The sequence below is a fragment of the Triplophysa dalaica genome, chromosome 13, assembly GCF_015846415.1.
Source record: "Triplophysa dalaica isolate WHDGS20190420 chromosome 13, ASM1584641v1, whole genome shotgun sequence".
Taxonomy (NCBI): Eukaryota; Metazoa; Chordata; class Actinopteri; order Cypriniformes; family Nemacheilidae; genus Triplophysa; species Triplophysa dalaica.
Window position 1 is genome coordinate 10,492,298 of NC_079554.1, and position 17,928 is coordinate 10,510,225.

The 17,928-nt window shown below is 40.1% G+C and overlaps 1 protein-coding gene across 4 annotated transcripts in view; it reads left to right on the plus strand.

The window, feature by feature from the left end:
• The first annotated feature begins 4,075 nt into the window (after window positions 1-4,075).
• Window positions 4,076-17,928, plus strand: part of jag2b (jagged canonical Notch ligand 2b) — a 40,606-nt gene continuing 26,753 nt past the window's right edge. For 3 of the 4 annotated variants that reach the window (XM_056764431.1, XM_056764430.1, XM_056764432.1), the window contains exons 1-2: window positions 4,077-4,320; window positions 4,837-5,154. In XM_056764431.1, the coding sequence (XP_056620409.1) occupies window positions 4,252-4,320; window positions 4,837-5,154 (387 nt within the window). In that variant the 5' untranslated portion in view covers window positions 4,077-4,251. Of the gene's footprint in view, window positions 4,321-4,836; window positions 5,155-17,928 lie in introns of all 4 variants that reach the window. The other variant, XM_056764429.1, reaches the window with a different exon arrangement.

Consider the following 17,928-nt stretch of genomic DNA (forward strand, 5'->3'; position numbering starts at 1 on the left):
TACTGCTGTATTTTATGAAACTAAATGTGCATGAATTAAATGTGCATCCACCTCATGCCCATTATTTTGTACAGAGTAGCGTTTGATTAGATAAATTAAACAGGTCACAACATTTATAATATATATAATGTCTGTCTTTCCTTTGGTTCATCTTTCTTTATTCAATTTTAATGGGTGGGTGGATTCAATTTGGACATGTTTGACAAGTTAAGGCTGGAATGCACTACATACACCATCTTAAAAAAATGTAATAACAAGACATCACACTTGCCGACTTGGTAATGGGATACAGAGATAAACTGGGCATCTACAGTACAGTACACTAAAAATAATTAAATATCACACACAGTACCAGACTTCAAATCTTTCCGATCTCAACAAACTCACAGAGAAATACAAATCTCACATAAACAAAATATGGATGTGCAGGAGATGACTCCAGTTGTTGTTATGGAATGGACTCTCATTGACGTGACGTGTCATTGTAGGTTGTGCTATGTTTACAAAATCGACTCGAAATGTCAAACGTGTTTTGATGTCCTTCGACAAAATCTGCACACCAGTGCAGACTTTCTGCAACTATTGCAAACTTATCAAAGAGTAATGAGCGAAAGTTGCATGGTTTATTTTAGAAATTTACATGTGTGGGATTGGTCTAAATTAAATCGAGTATATCAACATAAATTGGCTCCATTAAATCACTGTATATCAACATAAATTGGCTCCATTGTTGAAAGTCCAATTTAAGATTAGGTTAGAGGTAAGAGGTGTGTCATGCATTCTTATAGCCAACCACAAGAAGTTTGAACACTACTTGACATACTGATCCTCTGAAAACTATTGACAATCTATTGTTCTGAACAACCTATTTGTTATCGTGAGTCATGTCTGAAGTGTTGTTTTGTTCGTACATCAAAAAACGTCATATATTTTTACAATCAGATTTCACACACGGACGGAAGATGAGCAAAAGACAGAAAAAGTATCCATTGCTCTCGTTTAGAGGAGGAAGTCATGCTTCCTGAGATAATAAGATTGATCTGAGATCAGTGATCAGGGTTTAGGGAGTCGCAGCACTTTCAGGTGTCGGATGCCCTCATGTTCTGCATCACTGCAAATATGCACACTACTCTTACGATGCAAGAGGTCGCAGAGTGCTTGACAGGGGCGTGACCTCACAGATAAACTATTTACACACATACAGTAAATCCAATACATGTAAAACATTTCTTGAATTATAATTAGTTACAGTACTTAGGATAAATATCACAAATGAGGACACGTTTTGTAATCCCGTAACAAAGACGCATTCTTATTATGTAATGTGACACACTACACTACTAAAGTTGTCATTCCCGTCTAAATGAATGCGGCCAACGGCTTTACTCTTAGCATCGTTTTTAAAACATGAAGAGTGAGATTCCATTCAACACAACCAACGCCATTTCCTCATTATTGCTTTCATACGTAAAAAAAAATAAAGGAGGATTTAAAGTAGTTGTATTAGATATAATGCTATTATTAAAGATGTTGTTATCACAATCTGTTTCGTGACATGAGAAATTTGTCTTGGCAGCCATTCCACTGTAATGTCCCATTGAAGCCCATTTGTTCTAGATGGTGACATTATTATGACAACAGTGTTTGTTTGACATGGGTTTAAACAAACACATAAAAACTTCATGGTCTGTGACTGACAGTGCTCATGCAGGGCAATATACACATGAAAAAATTTCGTTGCAAAGAATGATTTTTGAGGAATTATACGTTGTATATGTTATTTTTGAGTGAGTAAAACGCTTCAGGTTATCAGACCGGAAGGAGTAAAAATGTACGAAAAAAACATAAACCTGTACTTTCCGGCTTTTCTTGCTTAAACGTGAAAATCAAATGTTTTAGAACTGCTCCAGGCATCCATAAAGTGTTTTACACATGCAATCACCTTTAAATGTATGGATTCTAATAGACTGCAACTTTTTTATCTAACTGTAATGTATTCTGTAACTGTAATCCCTGTACAGTGCAGTCACTCTAAGTTTTGCTTCAAATTGTATGGAAATACTTTAGCAACCATGCCTTTATTTTTTAAAAAGTGCTTGATGACACCTTAGAAGAACCATTTTTGGCTTAATGGTTCCATAAGGAGCCTTTAAAACATGAACCTTTCCGTTTTACCTAAACGTTGTTTGAAATGGAAAAAGGTTCTTTAGACTATAAAAAGAAAAAAGAAATGGTCTGATCAGAGGTAACCAAAAAAAGTTATTCCATAGCATGTGATGAACCTTTTGTAGCACCTTATTTTAAAGGGTAGTCTCGTCGAAAGATATGAGATTATGTCTTTCCTCTCAATTCTGATTTGTGTAAACAGGAAGATGTTGTCTAACCTTAGATCACTGCAAAAGAAACATTGAGTCCAAAATGTAGAGTATTAAAGCGATAAATTCTAACTAGTCCTACGGATTATCTATACCCGTCAAAGAAGAGTAAAGATGCTGTTCTGACAAAGAAAACAGCATCCAGCAGCCATATGTCTCTTTGACGTGTGATTTTCCATCAATTATTTCTCACCTTTGGGAAATCTCTTTATATCACATTTAATTTCCTCTGCTTGCTTTACAGTAAAATCGAAAGCCTATCGCTATGGAAACAAGCTTCTGTAATAAGGTCATGCATCAAATATAGGGCCGAGAGAACCGAGCGCAGCAATACAAAAAGCAACCACACAATTGATTTATAACCTGTCAGCATGTAAAGAAGTTGCTTGTTTTATGCCCCAATATTCTGTTTTCGCTTGGCTGAATAATGCTGTCATTAACCATATGGGTTTATCTTGTTAGCAGGGGATTCTTTATTTTCTGATCTGTCCACGGTGATGAGAGGAAGTGAGCAACTAACAGATCGTGAAAGACATTAAAGTGGGTCAAGGCCATGAATCATGATTAAAGAGAATCAATGCGTCGGCTATAGGTTTATATGCAAGGCCTCAAAGGAAAACTAATGAAATATGAATGAGGGAGGCAACCAAGACACGCCTACCAGAGCCGCCAGCATCCCTGTCCGTCAGTACACCACTCCCCCTTCCCCCATCCTCTTCACAACAGATCCATTATATCCACCCACACTTTCTTCTTCTACCTTCTCCGAGGTCTCCCAGCCATTTGCACCCAGCTGTGTCCATTTGCTGCCTAAGTTATCAGTGCATTTATTTATGCTGTGACTAGTGACATGGCCTTCACCAGGTGAGAGGGTGTCGGGTGTTGTAAGTAAATCAGAGGAGATTTTAAACCTCCTTTAAAACCAAATAGCTTTAAAACTCACATCTAGCGGCGTTACAAATAATACAGGAATACAAATGCACCCAGAAACGTCTACATAAATAGGTACCTATGGCTACATCTCAATTATTTTCAGATTAAATTTCAAATCAGTTAATTTATATTTTTAGTCAATTTACAGTAGGATATTATTTTAATGTTTAGCAGTAATGTTTCCAATGGTTTTACAGTGCACTCGTTTCCGGTTAATGCACAACTGTACAGTAGAGGGCGCTCTCACCCGAGCAAATCACACTTGCAGGCTGAGCACGCACCAGCACATAAGACTGCAGTGTAGACAGACACTTTTCCTCAGGATCATCCTACTTCGCTACAGTGTATTATATTGTAGTCGTCCACATATCAATCAAACATTAATTTTATAAGAACGTCGTTTTTCATGCGCTCTGAATTTTGTATTACCGCTCAACTATTTACGGGAGAATATTGCACACATTGGCTACATGTAGCCTAATAAATGTGGTCAAAGGGATGTTTTCGATTTCATCTGCAGAGCACCCGCTCGTTCAAAACGCAATTGTTTATTTTTGTATGAGCAAAGCTTTTCTTAAAAGGCAATAAAAAAATCTCTTATTATTGATGGCGAAACATTGCACCTTTCACAGCGTGTCAGCGTAAGTTTGGGAAAACTCCGCCCTCGAGCAGCGGCGTTGGCCACAAATCTAAACGGGGGCTTCGTGATTGGTCCGTTCGGCTGTCAATCGCGAGATCTCCTCAGGCGTGCGGGTAGCCGTGAAACATATCATTTGCCGTGAAGTGATCTGACGGAGGGAGAGAGAGTATCAGCGCAGACCATCACCACGCAAACACACCACGCTAGTGAATCTTTGCATGTCAGGAGCGGAGGATCCTGTCGCCGGTCAACGGCCGTTTCACATCTCTTGTCGCTTTTATTCATAACGTTTAAATCAGAGGCATGTGGACTTGTATTAGGATTAGGAATTTGCTCCGGATGGCGTGCCTGCTGTTAACGATATGGACGAAGGTGAGAGCGCTGATTGTTTCTAGTGTCGCGGGTTGATTTCATTGTCATCGAAGTGATCGGCAGGGGAAAAGTTGACGGGTGTGGGCTGATGATTTGAGAAGCATTCATGGCGAGAGCAGAAATCTGCTCGATATTTGAATTGTTACGCAGCCGTCAGCTGTAAGACACATGTGCTCGTGCAATTGGACTGTCAAGAGATGTGAGACATTTGAACTTAAAACGCGACATTTCTGTGATTTAAAAATGTGCAAAGTCAAGAGCATCTTTAATATACACAATTCGGATCTTCTTAAGCATCACGCGTAGTTTGCAGATGAATTGCGTGACATTTACCTGATATTAAACTAGCGAACTGTAGACTCAAATGCTCGAGCGCACGCGATCAGCCCAGCTTGTTCAACACATCGCCTCAAATAACGTTGCATCTTATCTGCATTTAGGATTGGTGCAACACATTTTTTATGTTAACCAGCATTATCGGCTCCCTTTTTATTTTCTATTCTATGTTATTTTTAGGTGTCCCAGTCCTCTGGCTATTTTGAGCTGCAGCTGATTGCTGTCGAAAATTTAAACGGCGAAGTGTGGGACGGGGAATGTTGCGACGGCACACGGAACTCTCAAGACAAGCGCTGCGTGCGGGACGACTGTGACACTTACTTTAAAGTATGTCTGAAGGAGTACCAATCCGAAGTCAGCACAACCGGGCAGTGCACCTTCGGTACTGGATCTACTGGCGTTCTCGGTGGAAATATATTTTCTTTTAGAAATGCCAAGAACCCCAACAAAATAAGCGACGCGGGCAAGATCGTCATCCCCTTTCAGTTCGCCTGGACGGTAAGTGCGCGTCTTCTTCTGAGCTGTCAGTGTGTAGTGTTACGGTGATGACATGGTTGGAAAGCGCTTGGATAAAATCGTGGGTGTGTTATCTACTGTGTTCATTTAACTTGGGATCTTTTTTCAGACCACGTGAGGAGTTAAAGAAATAAAAACCATTATGTTGTGTTATCATTCTAGATGCGCGTGTTTGAAACAGAACATATTGACTGATGTAAAGGTGCATTTGAGGTGACACGCATCCCAGTTTTCTGGCTGTATCTCCAAACATAGTGGGCTGCCTGACTGAACGATTTTATAGGCAACATATCTGTCTTCATAGAGTGCTGTCTGGGTAGAAAGCTCACTAGGCAGGGAAACACAGCAACTATTTGTTGGTTTGTGGTGAATCTTTCACATTTTTCCCGAAGAATATGGCAGCCCGTGTTCTATAGGATGTATTACTGATTTGCATGAATTTTTATTGAAAATATATAATTTCGGCCAAAATATAGCCATCGATTCGTTTTAGCTATTTATTTCGTATTGTTTTAAAGTATTATATTAAAAGGAGTGCCTTAGTACTCCATCCAGTGTGTATCCTGCCTTGATGCCCGATGACTCCTGAGATAGGCACAGGCTCCCCGTTACCCGAGGTAGTTCGGATAAGCGGCAGAAAATGGAATGGAATGGAGTGCCTTAGTAATAGTAACCGTGGTCTTATTACAGTAAATTATGGTTATTGTGGTGAGACTAGTAGATTTGTGGTTACTATGATTTAACTGCAAATACATGTTAGTATAGTTAAAGAAGGTTTCATATTCATATGGGGTAAAATGTATTGGTGTAACTATTGTATGGTCAATGCGGTGATTTCTCGTAACCGCACCGAATACAAGCTGTTTTAATATCTGAAACTATTATCAAGTGTCTCCACACACACTGGCGCAGTACCGAAGCTGATATCAGGTTGCGCATCTCTGCGATGTTTCATGCACTTCAGTCTCACACACGCAAAAAAAAGATTTGGCATAGTATTGACTGTCAGTTTTGGACTGCAGCCCAGTGTCAGCTGCGGCTCACTCACCTGTGTTTAATGGCACACCCCATAAGCAGCCCTCCTATGGCAATTAAACACCTTTCCTTTACAACCCCCCCGGCACCCACACGCACAACACACAACCGTTTAAGTTAATGTGTAACCCGCTATCACACTGACCCTCTTGGGTCGGTTTGATCAAAGCCAGCTTAAACGGTCCACCTGCTCTCTCTTCTGCCCCACTGCCTCAAATCCCACTTCGACGTGTCCATATATAACTTACTCATGTGATTTGTGGCTTTAGACCTGTAGGATCGGCATGCCCTCTGTAAGCCTGAGATTGAGTTTGAATTTCTAATGCGTGCTGTGTTTGCAGTAGTTGAGCGTCCCGTGGAAGCTAATGAAATTCCCGGAGGAATCTCTTCCCGCATCCGGTCATCTCTTTGATGTGTGCCCAGTGAAACCTCATCTGGGGAGTATTGTAAAAAGATATCAAGCACCTCACCCAGTCTTGGGAATGGCGTCCGCCACCTGCCGGCGGGGTTGTTTATTTACTTCTTCCTATTTGTCTGATTTGTTTCTCGAATTCAGAGTTTCCTCTGAAGTTTACAACTGGTGTTCATGTGAAATGGATTCCGTTTTTGCCACTAGGATACCCAAGCTCAATTCTTCACACCGACTAATAGAGCCAACGGGTTAAGATTCTCACCTGTTCCCAGCAGTTGTGTAATGGAGCTTTGCATTACAGTTTAATGTCTGTCGCTGGCCAGCTCCACTGCACAAGCGGGTGACAGAAAGTAACCACACGAGATCCTGCCGGTGAGCAGAGAATGTTGACGATAGAGACTGCAGCTGTAACCGTCTGTCAGAGTGGAGGACCACTACACTTCAAGGCTAAACGGCAGCGTCAGCCACACCTGATTGGGAGCTTGCCGGGTAGTTGCTAGGAGACGGTTACATGGGCCTTTAGTAAACAATTATCTATTGCCCTCCGAGTTCCCTTCCCCCTTGACTGGTCTTTCAGTGGAGCCACTCGTTCCCGTCTCACCTGGGAAAGAAGTGCTAGAGCCTCACGACTGATTACACTATTGACTGTGTAATTAGCCAGTCACAGCTGGCTACATCTCCGGTCAACAGAAAGCAGTAATTGTCCGGTTCAGCATCAGAGCAGGTGGCTGCTGATTGGGGTTGATTATAGATCGCTGGTCCCCTAAGGCCTAAACATGTTCACGTAAGCGCTGTCCATCTTTTGTTGTTGTCACCGGCTTTTGTGGGGAAGGCGAGAAAGCCACAAAGTTGTGGGCCGGACAGTATTAGTTTTGTAATTTGGAGCTGAAAGAACCCAAACTGATCTCACAGGATAGGGTAACTATTGTACAAGGTGGTAATTTCGAATGAATTCATACGATGACAGTTGTTGAAAATTGTATGGTTATTGGTTAAAAAACGGAATGAAGCTCCACCCCTAAACCTATGTAACCATCACTTGTGTGAAAGCAGAACGCACTTTGCTAAGGAGATCATACAAGTTCACACACATTTTCCACTTCCTTAATTTGAGCAGCAGTTTGTTAGGAATTACCATAAAATTGTGTTGTTTGACTAACTAGATGCTATTTGCATGCAAAACGGAGAATGCAAATAGCAGCTATACCAGCGCAACTGAATGGAACAGAATGCACAGGACTTGTGTAAAAAAATCTGAATTTTTTTACCTAAAAAAAATGCTTGTAGTGGTGTTTTGAGGGTGAGGAATAGATTTGAATGCAAGGATTTGTTGCAAACTATATCAAAACAAATAAAATTTATTAGGGCTGCACGATTAATCATATTTTATTTGCGATGATGATTTCTGCCCTCCTCAAGTAATCGAGCATAATCGCCGTGATATGAAAGTTTAAATAGAAAGCAGAAAACACATAATATGAAGGTCAAATTTTTTTTTAGGCGGAGTATACGGATGATAGCATGTGTTAAAAAAAGGGTTGCAGATGTTCAGCAGTAGAAGATTATAACATAGGCTGTCACGATAAACCGACGATAAATATCACGTGATTTATGCACAGCTTTTGAGTGAAGTATTGAAAATGCTGCTGCATCCGAAAGCCAGAGGGCGATCTCGTGCGGAAACTCCAAATATGTACTGCAGAAGAAGAACAAAACGCTTTCTAGAATCAAGGTAATGCCTGTGGACATCTTTTTATTACTGTTAATCAAGCCTCATCAGGTATTTTAATGAGAATAAAGTATATTTATAATGATCATGTTTGACGGGTGTTGCTTTTTCAAATGCACATTGTAAGCGACTCAAACTCGCACTGCTTTTGGATCAGTATTTCCTACTGATCCCAGAGCCGTGCTTCACAGACAAGCTACGCATTCAAAAGAATATCGACAGATTCCATATCCTAGCCAGCTCGATTACAATAGGATTAAGTCGTATCACGATTAGTAATCGTGCGGCCCTAACATGTATTACTTGAAAAAAATATGCAGAAGTGAAAGAAAGAAGTTACAAACTGACAGAATCAGGTAATTGTGATTAAAAAGCAAAAAATCATTATTGTCTAGCCCTTATGTATAAACATAAATATATAGTCAACTACACTGAAAAAAAGGATAAGTACTGGCAGAAAAATACGAGAACACTTATCCTTTATTTCACAGACATTTCCGTTAATGCTAAAATGTAATTTAATGCAGTGCAAAATACAGCCTTCATATTAAAACAGTATATTGTGCCCTATTTTTACAGATTTTTTTGGAATATAGTTAGTTGTTAAATGCTCAAACAATCTTCCTGACCCATTACTATAAAAGGGGAACAATAGGCACAAATAACCAGTCAACTTAGTGTGCTATGCCCTATCATCTGCAGTGATGTTTCCGGAAGAGCTTGTATTGATTTTTCCCGCTCAGTAGAGACCTGCTGTGGTGATTCAACAGGAAGTTGGGGAAAAAGGAATCTCCGGTTTGATGCGAGACTCTGTCTCTTCCTGACCCTAAAATACCTTTTTGTTCCGCCATCCCAATAAACATTTTCTTTCTTGCGACGCTGGGCAAAGCACAGCTTTTTATTCCACTTCCCTTCATTTCACGAGAAAATACCCATATAGCTGGCATTTGACCTCTTCTCAATGCAGCAGTCATTGTTGAGGTTTTTCTAGGAGCAGAGAGGATGGACCAGCTGTGGAACCGATGTGCCAGAGGAAAAAACCTCTTGCAACTGAATGATGTGATTGTAAGATACTTTCTTCATCTCCTAAATCTTAACAATTTCGACCGCACATTTGATTGTGAAAAGCAATTGTGAGGTTATCTGATATAAAAAGAGGATGCTTGGACCTTAGTGAAGTGTGCTGGTCAGGCACCTCCTACTCCATCACTCCCACATGGTGCACAGTTTTAAACAATAAAGCCTACTTCGAGATTGCATTTGGGCAAAGGTTCTTTTTCTAAATGCTGTTTATCGCTAAAGTGGGTTTTTCTGTTTGAGCATTGTATTATTCATTAAGTCAGAAACCTGACATGATTGCAATGGTCGGGTTATCACAATGGATAGGCCTGCCATTTGAAGCAATGATGTGAAGAAAAAGCACTATGCTTTTGTTTGGTGCTTCAACTGAGTACCCAAGACAGTATGGCCCAGTATTGTAGTGCTTTTAGATGTGCCTGTCTATGTTGAGATGTTGAGAAAATGAAGCATTGCCCTCATAAAGGAAAAAATACATGCCTGCTTGCATGCTTGGGTGCCCAATGGAAGAGCTTCCATTAGGTTAAATGTACCAGCCATGGATATAAATGCAAATATAATTGCACCACCTAATACAATTATGTCTCCCCTGGGAAGGGTCAGAAAACATGAGTCCTTTCAGTGAAAGAAGTGGGAGTTAGAGAGCTTAACCCCGATGGTCCCTTTCCAATAACACTAGAAGTGTGTGTGTGTGTGTATGTGTATGTGAAAGAGAGGACTTTCTTTTGTTAGTTTATAGTGTTCAACTAATTGTTTTCAAAATCACAACCCATGATGCTCTACCTCCCTGGCACCCTGGTTCCTCCATTGCATCAACAATAATTCACAAATCACCGTGAGCAGCACTTTTAATGACTCGAAGTGTGTGTGCACAAGTCCGTGGCCCTTATTACCATGCCCCTGTTGTTTTTCCCCTTCTTAGCGTTTGATTTTGAATTTGCTCAGTGGGAGCCTGATTGTTTTGCCATGTTGGCATACGTGGATGTGTCACGTGTGTGATTGTGTTTAACTAATGCATGTTCATCTTCTTGAGCGAGCTGGCGGGCTAATGAATTGTGAGCAGGTGTGCTGCAGTAATTAAAGTGCATTAGCGCTCAGCAAGTTTAATTCCCTTTTGACCTCTGACCTTGTTCGAAATGATAATGATTATAATGGAGATGTAGTGCATGCTGTCATTGTGGCAATAACCTAACATCACGGGTTGGCTGGAGATCATCTTATCTGTTTACTGATGGTGAGAATTTGGTTTAATGCTAACAGTCAACGGTCGAGAAAAATATTTTAATAAAACGTTTAAATAAAGGTTTGCTACTCACCATACACCACTTTCTTTAACAGAAGCACAATGTCTAGCGGAAGAGATACTACGCATAATGTGATGTTCTAATGTTTTCTGTTGTTTTTATGCTTCTGTTTACAAATAGATGCATAAATGATGTGTATATGTACGTATATAAAACATTTGTTCCTATTTTAAATGTGTTACTAACAGTTGGCCATTCTAGTTTAATTACAATTGTAATTCAGTGTTCTTACAATGTTCAATTAACATTGGTTATTGGTTAGGAAAGAACATATCAAAATGTGCAAAACAAATTGAAAATGATTGTTCTCAGTCAGATGGCTGTTTCTTGGATTCTTGGCTATTTTAAAATTGCAGACACACAAGATTGACTATAACACTAGTAGGAATTTTCAGTAAGATCTATCTGAGAGGCTGTTTACACAAGACCGTTTTCAACTAAACCCTTAAAACTGTTCATTTACACGATGCGAGTATTCCCTAAACAATAATGGCTGCCTCCGTGCTGCATGTTTGTACTGCCTAGTTGAACATCCTTTCTCCAGCAAAAAGTAGATTTACTGCACAACATAGGATCTATATACACCAACTATAAACATGCATACACGCGGACAAAGTGTATTTGAAGAGCTTTTACCTTTAAACAGGGTATGTTTATGTGCGCAGGCACATAGTGTTTCTTTATAGTGCAACAGCGCCATCCACTGGCCTGGCATGCATTAAAATGCGTTTTTATTCGATTTCCCAGATCCGTGTTAATGCAGATCGATTTGATAACGCTGTCATGTGTATGTGAAATCTTTCAAAAACGCAAATATAAATGTTTTGTGTTTTTCATCGTATACACATTCTCTGAATCTACTTTGCGATGACTCTCTCATTTAGCTAGATACGGACACTGGAATCCTCATCAGTGCTGTGACTGGACAAGACAGACCGATAGACAACTGGGTTGTCAGATGGTTTGATGATGAGCTAGCAGTCTAGGGTGTCAAATGGACGATTCACTGTAGCAACTGAAGGGCCGTTTGCCAAATGGATGGATCTCTGCCAACCGTTATGGAATATTGTCATTCCACGTTGGGGTCATAACACTAGTGTAATAGTAGTTATGAGGTGAAACAGTTTCACGGATAAGGTTAATGTGTTACACATTCATTTTGAAAGCTTGTTACTAGGCATGAGCAGACCACCGTGTAATACATTGGTTGGAATGAGCTGCAAGAATTGATTCAGGCCAACGTCTTTGGGAGATCTGTGAGTTGTGCCCATTGGGATATGGCAGCTTCCATTCTCACAGCCTGTTTCTGTTGCTGCCAAGCAGCCATGCTAGTTTCAGTTTCTACAAATGCCGCAGTTAAACAGTCTCTGAAATTGAGAAGATATGAATTATCACAGCTCTGTATAGTGGTTATCGATATATTTTGCCTTATTTGTATCAAGGGTGCGTCACATAGAAGTAGACGCAATCTTTAGTTTAACGCATTTCGCTAAAATACACAAATTATTTTTATTATAATTATATATAGTTATTTGTTTTCAAGGCTATATCTTATATATACAATATTTGTAATTGAGTTTATATTTGCAAGTCTATCTTACAAGTGTTTTCAGAGACAATAACATGCTTTAAAGTCCCCGTGAACTGGGAGTTGAGATCGTTTTTTTACACATTTACCCGTATTTCTCAGTGAAATGGAATTTTGAATGAGAAAAAATAGTGGGCATGGCTTTCGTCTTTCTCTGTGATTTTATTGGATGGATAAAAACAGCCGTTGCATTTTAAATGGAATTGGCAGTTGAAGGGGAGGGGTTAACAGATGCTCCGCCCAAGCCGTCTGACATGCGTCATCGAAGATGGATATTCATTACTGGATGGAAGTGCATTTTCAGATTTGAACTAAAGATTACGAGGACACATGATTTTTAAAAAGATAATGACCCACATGGATGAACTATTTACGATAAACGCTGCAATATTTTAGGGAAAAATGAGGCATTGCGATTTTAATTTCTTATTTTAAAACCACTCTTGAGAAATGTGTAATAGATTAGTTTCATTCTAGAAAGTAACCGAATTTGACTCAGAATGAGCAAACTATTTATTTTACAGTCTAATTTAAGTGTTTAGCTGTCTGGCATTCATTCTTTGTTATCGTTTAAGGATATGACCGTTTTTAATCTCGCCCTGAAGTTGATGCTGGTTATCTGAATCTAAGCAAACCTTTTGTCCCAAAGTTATCGTTTCAGTACCCTTTACATCACCTTAAATCTAGTATGTATCTTGGAAAACTTGTTATCAGCATGATTGAGATAGCTTGTACTTTGCTTGCATTTCTGAATGTAAGGTAACTCTTGAGTGTATGTGTGCCCACTATCCGTCCCTTCCAGTTAAATTGGGACCCAGAGGGGAGGGGTTTGTTGTATTGTCATTGCTAATGATCTTGTTGGCATGGCAGCCAAATGCTAAATAGTCTGTGTATGTACACGCTCACTCTGAGCGTGCCCTACGCTGGCCAAGTTTGCAGCGATAAGCATAAATCCGCATCTTACACCTGCAACCCGATCGCCTTTCAGTCACACGGACATAAACAAACTCTTGTCCGTCTTGCTTTATTGATGATGGTGTCTCATGGGTTTGCTGGGGTTAACTAGAAGCATTGTAGTCAGTGATGCAGCTTTAGTATTGTGTCTGTAGGAACTCAACACTAGTGTGAGAATACGCTGAAAGAGGGGAGGTGACTGAGCACAGAATATCGTTTACTGGCTCCAGGGCCCAGAATGTACATCAGGCTTCATCTTCCTGTCTTCCCAGGACCATAATGCCGCTTAAACAAAGCTATTGTCTGCTTTTGTGCTCTGGAAGTCTGGCGGAAAATGACAATTGAATTGAGTTGAAACAAGTCGTGTCATTTAGAATTGTGTGGAGAGGACACTGGCTTTGTCTGTAGACACATGGTAGATGATGTATTGCGGATTCTGGTGTGAAATAGGCAGGGGTGATCTGAGGTGGAGTTCTTGACTGAATCTTATGGGAGTGACAGAAAATGTACATCTCTCATTGGTTATGAACTTATGTCATTGTCACGAATGACCTAAACCATCATCTCAGATAGTAAATACAATACATGTTCTAATTCTGTAAATACCTTTTGATTTTTGTTGTTGTCTTTTTCTCATACAGTATATCATGTTCTGAACAAGAAACAAAGAATTATCCTTTTGTACAGACTGGGTTAGGGTGGGACCTCAAGGTAAATGTCACCGCTTTTCCGGGTTATCATAGAGCAGGGCTAGTCAACTGGCGGCCAAGTGGAGAGACTTTGATAACGGTGTGCTTTAAGACATGCACTTCCTGAGACGCCATATCATTAAAAGTCCAAACTACATTCAATACAAAAGTAATTCCCGCAGCTCATAACGATTGACGTCTTAAATAAGGATTTGATCGGTCTGTCCAAGAAACGTAATGTTATTTACAACATTATAATCATCAATTTTGTAAACTATCGGTACTGTTCAGCGTGTTCCAAAATATGTATATGCTCTCCTTCTTGTAAGTTGCTTTGGATAAAAGCATCTGCCAAACTAATAAATGTAAATGTAAATCCACAGCCACAGGCAGTTGGTTTGCGTACGCGATAGGTTGCGATTTTAGAACGGGTCTTGTACCCTTGAAAGTAAGCTAACTGCAGGAAGGGTACACCACGGATGTGCCCTTCTTAGTGCGTGGGGCACATGAATGCTATGGTTCAGTTTCCTGCACAGACCAATTGATTCGCTTTATAAAACGCTAAATTAACGTCACACATGGCAGGGATTGCTTTTGTGTTTAATGTAGTAGCGTATTTGTATTTTATTGGTTTAACTTTCATTAATTCAACCAAATATCTTCATAAATAACTTCTTGAAAAAACAATGCCACCCACATCTTGGATGTACTGGGGGACCGTGGGTGAGTAAATGAGCAGCAATTCTCAAAGGCAAAGTAACGCATTAAGGAATATAAAATGCAATGATAAAGACAATATCCCTTTAGATTTAATCTCATGAAAAGGCACACATACTGGATGCAATATTTGTGTGCAACAAAAACAGTATAAAATGAATAAAAACGCAATAAATAACAGAAATTCTAAATACCAGAATAATTGAGGAGATGGTAAAAAACTGGCCCGCATCCTATTTAGACTTTTGAAATCTGGCTCTCAAAGAAAAGGAGTTGAAGACCCCTGTCACAGAGTCTCGCCCACCTATTTTGCTAGCCATTTTCTTTGAAGCGCCCCGTCGCTTCCCGTCCCCTTCCCACCCTGGTCCCCTGTCATTACCATACTCTGAGGAGCAATCTTTGCTCTTTCCTTTGGTTTACTTAGTTGGACTGCATGCTCGAGGTCATCATCTTCAGAGAGCTGTTGTTTTTGTGAGAAAGCAGACACTTGCAACAAAAATGGATTTGTGGATTGTGTAGAATTGAAGATAGATGCAGGGCTGACAGTCAAAGAAAGAGAAAGAGACAAAGAGCAAAGATGAAATGACCTGGTCACCCCCTGTCGGCAGGATGGTCAGACCTCTATGTATTGATAATATAGTAGAGGACACCTTTCTCTTGTGAGTGATTGATTACAGAGCTGCCTTTTCAACCTTTTCTTCCCACCACTGAGGGTGTGATACGAGGTGACTGGACCTTGCAAACGCCCCCTAAAATCCACAGCCTCAGTCTACCAAGTCTAGACTCGGTTGACACAAACATGACCTTGTCATGTTGGGTTGGGTGGTTGACATCACACTGTTGATCGCCTAGAGCACCGGTGAGAACAAAGTGCTCTCATTTGTGATCAGACCTATGCAAAGGGACCCTGGGGCAGAACACAGCGGCTGAATTTGTACTGTGGTTCGATTGTCATAATAAGTTGATGTATGTGTGTGTGTTCTTTTATTGGGGAAATTTCAGTGTTATGGATGTGACATTTTGCATTGTGGATGTGACACACACTCTTAGAGAACGTATATGTTATCAGTATATTGAAACACATGTTTATATTTTACAGAACCCCTGTCGATAGAGTCTGAACATCAGAAGAATATCAGTCTATGCGCAGTTTTCTATAATAAAAGAGAAATAAACATGTGTTATGGATGTGACAAAAACGGACATAGTTTTTGAGAGATGACATACTTGGTGGGATTTCGGTGAATTATAATGCATAAACCATAAGCAATAATACCAACATATGGAGAAGGGATGGCTCGTTCAAAAAATTGTTATTATATTTTAATATTTCATGTGCCCATGTATAAGGAATATGTACAGTTACGGGTGTGACAATGCTGAAAGCAGGACTTATCTGACCATGCAAAATTTAATTTAACTATTCGATAAATAAATAAATTATTGGCATTTGACATTTGCTTGGAATTGCCCATTGGCTTTCCGATTGGTCATAATTTATCATCATATATATAATTTCTGGCAGTACAAATTGTTTGTTTGCCATACGACTTCCATCTAGTTAATTGAGGAATTAATACTTTGATTTGGATTTAATTTCAACATCACATTTAAGTTATCCAGTCATTCCAAACATATACATTTTTTTTGTGTTGCGAATTCTTGAAGACACTTTTGATGCATAAACCAACAGGAATGAACAGGCAACCATCCTGATAATACAAAACAGCCATTCAGTGGTTTGTAATTGACCTGGTGTTGTCTCACATTTTGTGGTAATTGAAGGTTGTGGTCAGTGATGTTCACAGCCTCTCCATCCCCTTTTAAGCCCGAATCTCTGTCAGTCAAAGGTTCGAATTGTCGCATGAGATTAATGGAGATTATATGTTCCCGTTGCTTTCTGTGAACTGAATAAATGACCTGCAGGTCCCCTGACGACAATCAATCAAAGTGTGTGGCAGAACTTGTGGGACGTGTCGTGTGTTGATACTTTGAGAGCTGAGTTTTGCATGTGTTTGAATGCAGCGTTTCATTATGATGCAAATTATTTGGAATTTAGCTTTTCCTCAACATCTTTCTCACAAACATCTTTCTCACAAACATGTTTTTCTACATTTGCCTCCAAGCTCACCTGCAGACATGAACTCCTGGTAAAATGTCGGTTGGCTGAGAGGGTGTGGAGAGAATCTTCTAGGCAGGTGTCTCTTCAAAGTTCCTTTCTCAAAAGCAATGAGCACGCAGTGAACTACCCTCACCAAAGTCACAGGGGAACGGAGACCTATTTTTCAATATTCACACTGGCTCCATGTCTCTCTTCCGTAAACCAGGTTCAGTTTTCCAGTTCTCTGCCGTCTCGCTGGCTCTCTATCCTTGAGGAAGGGCAAGTGCTTTAGATAAGGCGTGTGAAAACTCTTTGACCGCTTCACCTCACACTTAACAGTCACGATGACCTTTATGGTTCGTCATGGTGAGGCATCCTTAACTGGACATCACTTGTTCATGACATCTACAACAATAGCGCTGGTGGAAAACACTTTGCCCTCTTAGCAAGGTGATCGTGATATCGTCCGGTCATGTGATCGCTTGTCTAAAGTTAACATTGTTACAACCGTTGCATACTAAAACAATCACATTGAGCGTGTGAATGTGTCAGAGCGTTGCAGTAGATTGCGTGTATGCACCGTCGCCAGTTAAACCTGCAGCGTGGGAGCCTTTTGAAGCTGATGAGAAGCCTGATGAAAGGTCTCCAGGGTCATTCTCAGCCTCTCTCACCACAGCCCCCTTTAATTTCAGCCCTGCCCCTCTTTAAACTGCTTCATCCACTGACTGTGGGAACCTGCACCTGTGACTCCCGCCACCACCCAGCTAGACACCCACCTTATTGTACAACGCACACACACAGGTTGTTTACATGCTTAAAGGGATACTTCAACCAAAAACGAAAATTCTGTCTTCATTTACTCACCTCGAGTTGTTCCAAATCCGTATACATTTCTTTGTTCTGATGAGCACAGAGAAAGTAATGCTTAAAACCAAACAGATATCAACACCCACTGACTACCATAGTAGGAAAAAACAATGGTAGTCGAAAGTGCCCCAGAACTGTTTGCTGTCCTACATTCTTCAAAATGTAATTTTTCCTACTATGGGAGTCAATGGGTGTTGTGATCTGTTTGGTTTTAAGCGTTATTCCAAAAATCTTTCTCTTGGTTCATCGGAACAAAGAAATTTATACACATTTGGAACAACTC